This window comes from Branchiostoma lanceolatum, chromosome 16 (genome assembly GCF_035083965.1).
Source record: "Branchiostoma lanceolatum isolate klBraLanc5 chromosome 16, klBraLanc5.hap2, whole genome shotgun sequence".
NCBI lineage: Eukaryota > Metazoa > Chordata > Leptocardii > Amphioxiformes > Branchiostomatidae > Branchiostoma > Branchiostoma lanceolatum.
In genome coordinates this window covers 5,974,955-5,986,872 of record NC_089737.1, presented here as the reverse complement: position 1 = coordinate 5,986,872, position 11,918 = coordinate 5,974,955, and the positions used below count along the sequence as shown (strand labels likewise).

Sequence of the window (11,918 nt, the reverse complement as noted above, 5' to 3'; positions counted from 1 at the left end):
TTCTAATTCGAGTTTCAAGCCTCATAAAATGCTCTGGGTGCCTTTAACACAACGAGGGAAAAAAAGTTAAATGTCTTATTTCTAGTCCCATCTTGAACCGAGAACCTAAATTCTTGAAGAGGTCCATCTTGCTTGAAGTTGAACTTTGTTCCAAAACAACAACAAATCTTTCCCACGTGGCTCAGGCTCTATTTAATGATTCATCACGTTGCCACGCAGAAACGCTGTCGTGATTGGCTGACTGACTGAGTGAGGTCATAGGTCAAAACAACATGGCTGCAGAAGACGGACGCCGAGACATCATGTCGAATGTGGAAGGCGACGTGAACCACTATAACTCGCCGACTCAGGTATCATATGATCATATGTATTACGTAGGAAGGTCGTGAGAATGCCTATACTGCATAATACCTATTTTTGATCGGCAAATAGGGTGTTAAAGACCGAAATTACAGGTGTCGGAGCAGTGGGAGGGGGGCGTTCGCTGCTCGAGTCACGTGTGTTGCGCCTCCCCGGCACCGGAGAATCTCTTCAAGACGATGTCCCCGTTTCCTTGCAGATCTGTCAGATTACACTTGTACTCTTTGCAGAAAATGAACGTTGGCTACCCTTTTTAGGATTGTCACAGTATATTTGTCTTCCACAACGTTCCTTTGTGCGAAAGAATTGGAAGAGCCCCCCCCTCCCCCCAGCACAGCTGACGTTTCTGATTTTGTGCGAGACCGAGGCTATAGTAGTCCACTGTAGACCGAGGCTATGTTTGACAGGATGACCCTCTCAGTGATACATTATCTTTCCCTGCTGACAGAACTTACACACTTATAAAAGTTCAACTACCCAATGAATTATGATATTTGTGAAAGAAAAAAAGGCACACATGTAACATGCTTTGGTCATGCTTTAAAGTTCAAATTCTTTAAGCCATATTAAATATATGTGTCCATCTTCTTACATGTAGGTGGTGGAGGACCATACAGGTCTACTTGTCCTGGGCAACATCACCGATGATGTCAGCATGGTTGCCCCGACCGTACGCATGCCTGCCTCCTACCCCCCACCCCCCTTCTCCGTGGAGATCCGTCGGTCTGGTGACAGGGTGGAGTATGTTCTACTGGACAGACTGGGCAGTGTAGCTGTGCGTCCTGATGGTGCAGTGAGAGCTCCTCCACACATGAAGATTCTGACTGCTCATGAGTAAGTGCTGAAAAGAGCTTCTAACACTTTTGAAACTTGATTGGTCGTGTGGCGCAAGTGGTAGAGCGCGCGGCTGTCAAACAATGGGATTCGGGATCGAATCCTAGGTTGTGCCCAGAGACATGTCCGAACTTGCGCCCCGACGTTGTGCCCTAAGTGGGAAAGGCACTTAACACGACTTTCCTCACTTCACTCAGGTGTAAATGAGTTAACCTAACTCATCTAGGGTTAGGGACATCCCTCCGATAGGTCGTTAAATGGAATTCCCGTGTTTGGGGAGAGCCACACCCTGCGCACGTAAAAGAATCACCACACCTTTCGAAAAAGAGTACAGACATGCCCCGGTGTGCGATGGTCCAAACCATATAATATACAACCCTTACCTTAGGCTACAAACTCTTCAGCAAGTTGGTAGCCTCTGGGCACTTTACTCCAACAAAGGGGTGTTGCCCAGTACCCAATCAAGATCAAGATCATTGTGTATGTTACATGTCTTTTGGTATTTCTATAAACTGCAGAAATCTGTAAAGTGTAAAAAGTCAATGACACTCATGTAACTATTCAATTTGCAATGATATGTTATTTCTTCTTTTTTCATTAATTCGCTTTCACTTAGCGTTATCCATCATTACAAAATTTTGTATAATATATACATTTGTATGATGTGATACTTATGTATCGACAATATTGATAACCAGAATTATTTCTAATGAATAACTACATTGTCTCGATGTAACCAATTTCTCATGCTTGTGTTGTAGTATTGGCATCGGAACCAAACAGGCCATTGATGACGTCCTCCGAAACATCCTGTATGGACCTCTGACCTCTGGAGTGTATTTCCAACAGCTGAGAAAAAGGTCAGTACGTTTAGAATATTCCTTGGCAGCACTTCAGTTTTGACATTATTATTACTTGTGCATTGTTATCACTTGACCATATCTGTAGAGCTGTAATTTGTTATGAAATGTAGATTATTGCTGCAGAATAAGATCTAGCTGAAATATTATGATGCATGTTGGATTGTTAGAATTTAAAGCCATGTTCCTTTTGTGTCTTAATGCAATTGCATTTGGCCAATCATATCGAATGACTTTTGTGGCTTGAGTTTGAGGTTGTATAAATTGTAATGTAAAGGTTATATATACATGTAAGATTTGTACGTACCTGTATCAAATAAAAACATGCCATATACACATGTATATGTACAACTGTATGGTATGTTTTTATATGATACAAGTATGTACAAATCTTTACAACCTGTAGTTACTACTTGAATACTGAAGATAATGAAAGGAATCTGAAAAACTTTGAATATCATATGTACATATGTAGCATATTATCATAAGTCTTCTTCTAAGAATCTAATAGCACATTGAGATGGATTTATGTTTTCTTTAACATACATTGTAAAACCTCTCTTTACAGTCCAGGATATATTTCTAACTGTTAAACAACATATATGAGACATGTGTTCCTTCCTATTTCCTTCTCACAGAGCTGCCATAAACTGTTATAACAGACAGCAAGGATACTACATCCTGGCTATTATGTACCTTGCTTTTGCACCATGGCTTCCTGAACCGCTGCACTGCTTCTCCACCTAATGCTTCAGAGTGCGTGCATGATCATGGTAAATTGCTTGTTTTTAGATGTTAGATAAAGCCCTGTTTTATGACCTGCCGCACATTGGCGACCTCGCTGTGACTGAGCGATTTGACAGAGCACTTAACGAACTTCATCATTAAAAAACGAACCTTTTAACACTTTGTGTGTTTTGTTGTCATTTTAGTCATACCTGTACATTTGCATAATATGTCCGTTGAAAATTCGAGCGTAACACAGATCCAATTTAGGACACAGCGAGGCCGCAAAAGTGCCGCGGGTCCAGTAAGATAGGAGCTTACAAATGTAAGTGTTGCTTTTCTTTGGCGATATACATTTTCAAATCCTTATTTTCACCTTATACATGTTTTGTTTGTTTATCTAGCTTTAGACAAATTGAATTCATTGCTCCTTTTCAGTTTGCAAAGTTCCTTGTAACATTACATCTTAACCTCTTAAAGATAGTTTTGTGTTTCATGTACTTTCTTCTTCTTCTTCTTTTGGGTCACATTGTTTTATGAATTCAGGTAGAATTTTCCAACATGATGACAAATTTCGAAATCTGTTGCTTTGCCAGACAAAGTGATGTTCATGTCTTGTCTTGTAGTGTGTGTTTGTATGCGCTTGTGTTTGTTACATTGTTGTGAAAGGTTCTCAACTTGTTGTCTTGTTAGTATTGTTTCAGGTATTCAAATACAAGGTATATGGGGCATTAGAAAATGGCAGACCCTGTAGACAAGCCATATATAGGTTTATATACAGAGTAGAGGTTGGATCCTATTTTATGCTGTAAAATTTCCTTTCTTATTAGCTCTGGGCAGATAATTACGTTTCTTTACATTTGAAACATCTACTTTGTAACTTGTAGATTCAAGTTATTAAACTAATTCAACAATTTTTTTTTTCACCTTGTGGCCTGATTGCCATAGAGTGATTCACTAAACCTGATACACATTTCACTAAACTTTAGTGACCTCCCTTCAGAAAGTATGCATAGCTAAACTTAGAAAACAATATACATTTTAGTTAAAAGGCTACAGCATGAATGTGTGTTTGAATGCTCTTTAGTTTGTGTTTGTAGAAAATTTTTATGATTCTGTGTCTATAGGTTTCTGCAAGGAAGTTATCTATATAACCTCCTTGGTTTCTGGTAGTGTTGTTTATCAACATATTTTGTTCTTGAAATACACTACTTAATAAGTGTCATGGCAGCTCAATGCCATCTTCTGTTGGTAGAAGCGTAGTGAATGTTTAGCTACTGCATCACACTGGTTTTGTCAATGCTGACTAATATACCTCTCTGAATTGCTGTTCCTCAGGACCACACTGCAAGGTACCCAGTGGGTTGTGTTGAGCCATGACCATTTCACACTCAGTACTGGCTCAGTGCTTGTGGCACGGGTTGATAGCAGTGGGGCTCTGGTCATTGAAACCAAGCCTAAGGTACTGGTACCATGCTAAACATCACAGTCTTGTACTAGTATCTTGTTATTGAGAATGCTGAAACGTACAAAATGAATATGGGATTATGTACATGTGTTGCAGGTCAGCAACTACTGTAAATGCTGAAATGTTTGCGGTGGTTTTATGTTCGCCGTTTTTGCGGCGACCGTTTCACCGCGAACTTATAAAACCACCGCAAACATTTTTGTCCAATACCATAGATGTCCAGATGTCCTATGTAGTCAAGCTAATTGACAACATAGCTTATTTATTAGTTTGAAATAATGTAGCACTGTGATCTGACAAAGTCAAATCAAGGAGGTTTGATAGAGCTTCTTGTTCAAATCAGATTGTTCACCTCAGGAGAAAATTGTCAAATAAGTGCTAATCACACTGACTAGCTAGGTGTGATAACTCATTATGCGAGTGTTTTCAACAGTGTGGAAGGACTAATTATCACCCATTTTCATTGGGATAGCCCACTCTTAGCCCCCTGTGGCCCCAGTTTAGCAAAGTCTGGGCAATAGTACAGTCGCCAGGCCGAATCAATGTACGTATGGGTTGGGCAACTTTAAAAAGGAATATCTTCATAGCTTTACATCTTATGACCAAATTAAAGGTAGCATAACGCAAGGGAAATCATGCTCTTTCAAATGACATGTAAAACTAATCTGTATGTTCAGTAGAAAAAAAGTTGGAAAATTGGATTTCCAAGATGGCCGCCTTCAAATCAGGAAAGTGAACACTCCGGATTTGAACTGACCAGTGTTATGTGTATAGCGCTGCCGCAAACTTAAAACCGCCGCGAACACCCCATTTTCGCTTTAGCGCAAAATAAAAACCATGGGAACTTAAATGCATTTACAGTATCCTGTTGAAGCAAGGCAAACATGAAGGTAACAAAACATCATAGGCATTGGAGGTAGCAGACTTCACCCTCTTTGGCAAAACATACAGAAACTGAAGTGCAAGTAGTACAAAACATTATTGATGCAGGTACACACAGACGCATGCACACATGCACATTCACACATACACACACACACATGACATGTACATACACACACATGCATACACACACACTCACACACATACACACACACCTATTGAAAAAGGGAACTATGGCATAGCATTGTACTATTCAATGTTAAGTCCAGGTATGTTTTCAGGAAAACTTCAGTGGAGAAGCCAGCAGTGATCTGACCCGTGATGAGAGGGCTCTGGTACAGAAGATCATTACAGCACTTCTACAGGGAGTTCCTTCACAGGTGAGGGACTCATTTATCATTCATTTATGCTACATACATTTGACCTAACATTAATCCGCCAGGTTACATACATGTAAATCAGCCACTTTGTAAAACAGTGTGTTTGAGAGATCTGTAGTGCAGCACCCCCCAGGTATGGACAGTTTAGATAAAAGGAATCCATTATACTTTAGGACGTTGGGTTAGAGATCTGTTTGGACGTATCTTTTCAGGATGGCGGAGTTATGTACCCTGGTGGAATTATGTTAGTAGATGTTATCCTGTAAAACTTTATTGCCTAAAAATGCATGAAGGCTTAACGTAAGTATGGATAAATATACTAGGTTACTAGCTGTTGGGACTTCCCTTTGTCAATTCAAGAGCAAAGGGCCTCATCAGTGAATTGCTTCCGTTGCTTTTGGTAACAATAATGCAATCTTCCTCACTGCTTGCAACAAGGTATTGGCTTTTATTTATTAATAAGTCATTATTGACTAGCTGTCGAGAACTACATTACAATCAGTTGTTTTTGTTTTCTTCAGCTACTACATCCAGGAATTCCAAGTGCGAATGTTGGTCAGGACCAGGTGAGTTAAATTTTGTTAACTAAGTTTTGATTAACTTATTAATTTTCATTCATTTAAGTCCAATACATGTACATAAAATTAGTCTGTTTTATGGGATGTTGTTTGGACAAAATGCCTTTACCAAATGTAAATGCAATATGGTATGCTTTGAGAGACTTAGTTTTCAGCAATATTTAGCATGTACATGTAGCCCATTATTGCAAAAGACAAGTAGCATAGTGTTAGCTGATGTTATCTATTATGTGTATCATTCTTTCAAAACCATTTCAGGTTTTTGATGATGAACAGCAGGTTCAGGAGTTCTTCCTGCGGAGGATCTACGGTGAAAACCCAGCAGTTGTACCCAATGGAGTTTGCCGTAGAGGCAGGCATGACATTGATGTAATGTAACATTTATGTCCACATTCGTTTACATATTATAATCATTTTCCCCTTTTGTGTAGCCATATATGATATCTTCATTACCAAGTGAAGAAGAGCGGTAAAAAATTTTCCTAAAAATATGAGTGTAGAAAACAGCCTCCACTTTAATTTGGGACTTCCAGTTTAATTTGGGACTTACCTCCCACATTTCAGTCATCTTTAACCCAAATGGCTTGATATCACATATGTTAGGTAAAAATGAGGTTAAGAATACGTAGCAGCCATTGATGACCCCCTGGGGATAAGCCAAATTCTGGAGAATTCTGGGGAATTCCGGCAATCTGAGCCAGAATTCCCCGGAATTCCAGGAATCGAAGCCAGAATTCCGGGGAATTCCGGGAGTCTGAGCCAGAATTCCCCAGAATTCCGGGGAACTAAAAAGCTGGTGTGTTTTCATTTTGGCATGGGTCCATAATGTTTTAGTAATTCTTAATTTTTCACAGCCCGCCTTTTAATCTTTTAATGTTCAGGTATGTTGTACTACATGAGTCTGTAAGATGAGACTTTCATCCTTTTTTTATTGTGGGTGGTGTTAAAAAAGAAAAGTGTAGGAAAATCTTTAAACAGTTTAATCCCTATCATATATCGTAAAACTCTTGACCAAAAAGATGTAACGGAATTTTTATGTTTACAGTACAGTGTTGATTTTATCGTACCGTGAGATGTAATTGTCGTACTAGTATTGTATTGTGTGTATAGGAGATCCCACGCTGATATAATGAATTTCGCAATTCAGCCCTTTTGGGCTGTGAAGAGATTTGCCCGAATAAACCAGTCTATTGACTTATGCAAAAATATTTCCTTAAAGGCACCCAGAGCATCTTATGAGACTTAAAACTGGAAATATTCTAGTTGCTGTAATCTTTATAAAATTGACAATTAATGTCACTGTTTAACACATTTGCGTTCGGATTTCTTATCAAAAGTGCGCAAAAACGGCACAAAAATAATCTACATGGTGATCTTTTAGTTTCACGCGCCTCCTCCAAATACTGTAGAATCATAGCCCTGCCCATCTCCGTCAAAACATAGAAATGCAAATTTAGAACATAAAAAATGCAAATATTTGACGGACATGCAGTCACTCTCTCATTGGTCAAACCGCTAATTGTGATGGACAGTCAGGGTCAGTCTATCAGGGTTTGGATTTTCTATCAGTTCTCACCGCAAAACGACATCGTATCTTGGCTCATTTAATTTCGATATGTAATGGTATAGTGTTATTGAAACTTACTATGTGTAGGAATGACTAGAAATTTGAGTTTTTTAATTCAAGTTTCAAGCCTCATAAAATGCTCTGGATGCCTTTAACAGAGCCGTATTCGGAAGATCATGTGTGAACATAGCCTCAGCTGGGAGGCAGCAGAAAGAATCGTGACCAGCTTGGACCAGTGGGAACGTCAGCTGGATTAGGTGGGTTGTATCATTACCATTTCCTGACCTGCTAAAGCTATGGGGGAAAACTAAGGGAGTAAACCTTCTTTTTCTTTGATGTGTCCTGCTTCTAATGGTTTTTCTAAGCAAGGAATGATTGCCATGCATAAATTAACCTTTGCAGTAGGAAAACTTGATAAGTTGCAATGACTTTTGCAAGTCCTTATTCTCTTGAATCAATTCTGATGTAACATTTGTAATACTAATAGTGCCCCCTAGTGATTGGTCACAGCACTGCGTGATGGCATTCTTGTACTAAGTCTTGGACTATCTGCTATGTTATGATAAAAGTCAAGTACTTAAGAAATGTCTGTGTGACTTTGAGGAGGTAAATACCTCCATTTTCATACAGACATTGCCTTTTTTTGTTATATCAAGGTCTTGTATTATCAAAGAAGGGTGCAATGCTTGTAAGGGAGACAGTGGAAAATACTTATTCCATTGTGTTCGTATATGTATACATGTTGTAGCTAGAGGATGAAAATGAAAACAGAATCTACCATCCAAAACATAAAATCCAAAACAAACACAATGCAGCAGTTGATTTAAAGCATGAAGACAGTGCCTGAATGTGCATTTTCTCCCTTGAATTTAGCTTGTTTCAGGATGATTTATCGCCATACTATTTCTTGATGCATGAAACTCTTTTATGCGCACACCAGGCTCCAGAAACAACGGCTGTCAGAGGGACCAACCACCAGTGTGGAAACATATTCCATATAGAAGAAGAAAGAAGGAGGCAACAGCTGTAAGATTGGCTTGGCCATAAAAAACACCCAAAAAAAAGTTGGCACCCATATCAGTAACCTTTAAGTTGTTCACTTGAGAACATTGAATTTTGATGTATATTTGTACATTGGATTGGGCCTATTCCCCCTCGAGTAAAAGACATCTTTGTTGACCGGTGGACACCCTTTGTAACACTTCTGTAAGACAAGAGAATATGTTGCAACATTAGCTCTTACAAAACTGAGGAAAAAAGTTACAAAAATCCTGAGCCAGTGGGTAGTTTGAACCTTGTTTGTTTACTTTTTTTATGGATAATTTTGGTTATGTTGACTTATTCATCTGTTATTTCTCATTTGAGTTTGTATCATATATTTATTTTTCTATTTCTTGTTGCAATGTTAAAGGCATACTCAACTCGAGGAGAGTGTGCTGGTTTTGCCAGTAATATTTTGCTGAATCTGAAAACGTAATTGTATTGGCAACCTGACATTAAACCTGGACTAGGCAGCAGTTGCAATATACACGTGACCAATACTCGGATTCCCCCTGAGTACCCTCCAGATATTATTTTGTGTACAACCTTTGAACAAACTTCAACTGGGGCAAGAAGTCTTGCGTTGAGCTTGAAAATGTGTGTTGATTCTTGCTTTGGGTCAAAAATGGATCTTTTTCAATCATCCCATTGAAACCCATACTTAAGATCTGAATAAAGGGCCTTCAAATAAATGGGGTGCTCTTAGGAAACCCAGGTTCGATCTTGAAAATAATGTTTGTAGCATGTGTGTGAATAGTTGTTCATCAATTTTCACCCTTAGCAACTTAATTCTCCTATTACGTTGACACAAAAATTGACCTGGAAATAATGTCAGCAAGTATCCTATCGGTCTGCATGAAGGGGCACTATTCAGTTCCTGGATTATGAATGGTTCACTTATTTGTTCATCTGTCATAGATTTTTACAAATTTGATAGATTTCGTATTCAATATATAGATCTTTTAGAAAATAACAATCTCCCCTGGAATTATAATGAAAGCTCATCTGTGTTGGTAGTTATCATAATACAATGCTAAACTTTCTTCCAACACTAAGGTATTCACAGATCGAATTTTCGACGCCTTCTTCATGATCAATAATGACCAATCACTGCGGAACGTAAACTCGCGAGAGTATACAGACATGTGACTTAATTGACACATATCATTGTGGATATGTGACGTCGGCGATTGGCCAAACGTGCCAGGAATTGCTGATGTTGCGTATCCAGAATGAAGTGTCAATAAAGTCACCTGTGTGTAACTCTCGCGAGTTAACGTTCAGCAGTGATTGGTCATTATTGATCCTGAAGAAGGCGACAGTGGTCGTCAAAAATTTGATCTGTGAATACCTTAGTGTTGGAAGAAAGTTTAGCATTGTATCAATCTCCCCTGGAGTTAAGTATGCCTTTATTTCAACAAAGTGTTGGATGGTGTGTTTAAATCAACTACTGCCATCAATATTTTCAGTTAGACTTGAATATAAACGACTGTACATTTTGCAGCTGTAAAAAGTTTTGTTGTCGTTTCCCTGTAAGAGACTTACTATTATAGTTAAATGTACAGTGTATGGTAGCTAGGGCCTACATAGAAAATGCTGTGTTTCTGGTTACTCGACTGATTCTAGCAAGAAGCATACTTTTTTGCTTTTAATATATTGCTGATATACTTGTGCTTCTATAATCATGTTTATCTGTATAATTACAGTATGATGTTGAAAGTAACAGTGTCCTAATTAATGCATGATGTTTACATTTGTCAAACTGTATTTGTACCTTCGCCAAGATCTGAAAACAAACAAACAAGAGAACCCCTTAATTCCCACATACCCTATTTTTTTCAGGACTGTAATTGGAAACACAACATTGATTTTCCTAGGCCTAGGATCCTATCTGTATTACAAAACTTAGTATAGAATTTGATAGTGTGAAATTTTCCTTTGTTAGTCAACCATGTGTCTTTTCTGTTGATGGTAACTTAATGTTGCCTTAAGAAGACAATACAATGGCTTTCTTAAAGGCTCACCTAAGTTAGAAAGTTCCTTTTGGCACTATATTAAACACAAAGAAAGAGATCTCTAGCCTCTTCTTTACACATAGGCCAGATGTTATATCCATGCCAAATAGTCGCCATTCTTAAGCACAATGTGCACCGAGTGAAATAAATAATACTTCAAGTTGCAGCACAAAACAAGTCGATGGTATGGCCCCCCCCCCCCTGAAAAAATACTGATATGAATGTGTATCCATTTGGCTTCACAGGGCACCACAATGAAGTACACCCACATGTTCATGTGCATGCCATCAAAATGACAAAACCTTTAAGAGATACAATACCCAGTTTATGTCTTATACCCCCATTCCACTAGGAGGCGCTCTCGCCGCGCTCTCTCTGCGACCTAAAATTTAACAGAGCGCTCAACGAATTTCAGAGATAAAAACTAACCGTTTTACGCTTTGTGTATTTTGTTATCTTTTCAATCTTACTTAACATTTTGCATGTTATTCCAATCAAGAAGTCACGGATTATAAAAATCTGATGTAGGTTGCAGCAAGAGCGCAGCAACGTTAACGAACCACACGTACACGTGCTTTCTGCGAGATACTGCTTTTTCTGATGCGTGACAGCTAAGGGGTTATCACCTAACTTGACCCATTGAAAGAAAAAATCAATTTTGTAAAAAATATATATATTCTCTTCCCACACTAAAAAAAGATGTGTAATTTTTAGCAAAAGGTGCACATATCGTTCACCGAACAGATGGCATGTTGTAGAGACTCCACTTTATGGCAGTATAAGACGGGTCATATATTGTACAAGGTCAATGGGGGAGGGGGGTGTTAAAACATATTTACACCTTTTCATACCGTCTTAAAGCACACTTCTATGTTATAAACTTATTTGATCTTCCCAATCTGTAGGTGCTTATCCTTAGGGCTTGTCATCGCGTTACAACGATCAATTATGATAAAGTACTCCTACGCCTAAATTCCACCAACATGACCAAGATGCTTGAAACTGCTACACACCCAGTTTTCTATTGTGACGTTACATTGATCCGGTGCGATTGGTAAAATCCTTGTAAATGACAGCCCACGCACACTGACACATCACCCTTTTTTAACAACAGCTAGTCAACTCAGAAATCGGAGCTTTGAGTTTTTTGTGGAGAAAATTAGGTTTTGAGCGACATATATACAACAAACTAAAATAAATAATCTAA

The 11,918-nt window shown here is 38.6% G+C and overlaps 1 protein-coding gene across 1 annotated transcript; it reads left to right on the top strand.

Moving 5' to 3' along the window:
• Positions 1 to 266: 266 nt before the first annotated feature.
• Positions 267 to 10,769, top strand: LOC136421971 (uncharacterized). The gene is made up of 9 exons (XM_066409572.1): positions 267 to 350; positions 959 to 1,194; positions 1,956 to 2,054; positions 4,119 to 4,242; positions 5,412 to 5,510; positions 6,032 to 6,076; positions 6,347 to 6,457; positions 7,814 to 7,912; positions 8,596 to 10,769. The coding sequence occupies exons 1-8, from the start codon at positions 273 to 275 to the stop codon at positions 7,910 to 7,912; spliced, it is 891 nt and encodes a 296-aa protein (XP_066265669.1). The 5' UTR covers positions 267 to 272; the 3' UTR covers positions 8,596 to 10,769.
• The last annotated feature ends 1,149 nt before the right edge of the window (positions 10,770 to 11,918 follow it).

Bases quoted from the DNA above. Each gene is read 5' to 3' on its own strand.
- LOC136421971 (XM_066409572.1), top strand. From the start codon at position 273: ATGGCTGCAGAAGACGGACGCCGAGACATCATGTCGAATGTGGAAGGC. The intron at 5,511-6,031 runs GTGAGGGACTCA...TGTTTTCTTCAG, and splicing joins TACAGGGAGTTCCTTCACAG to CTACTACATCCAGGAATTCC. The intron at 6,458-7,813 runs GTAATGTAACAT...TGCCTTTAACAG, and splicing joins GAGGCAGGCATGACATTGAT to AGCCGTATTCGGAAGATCAT.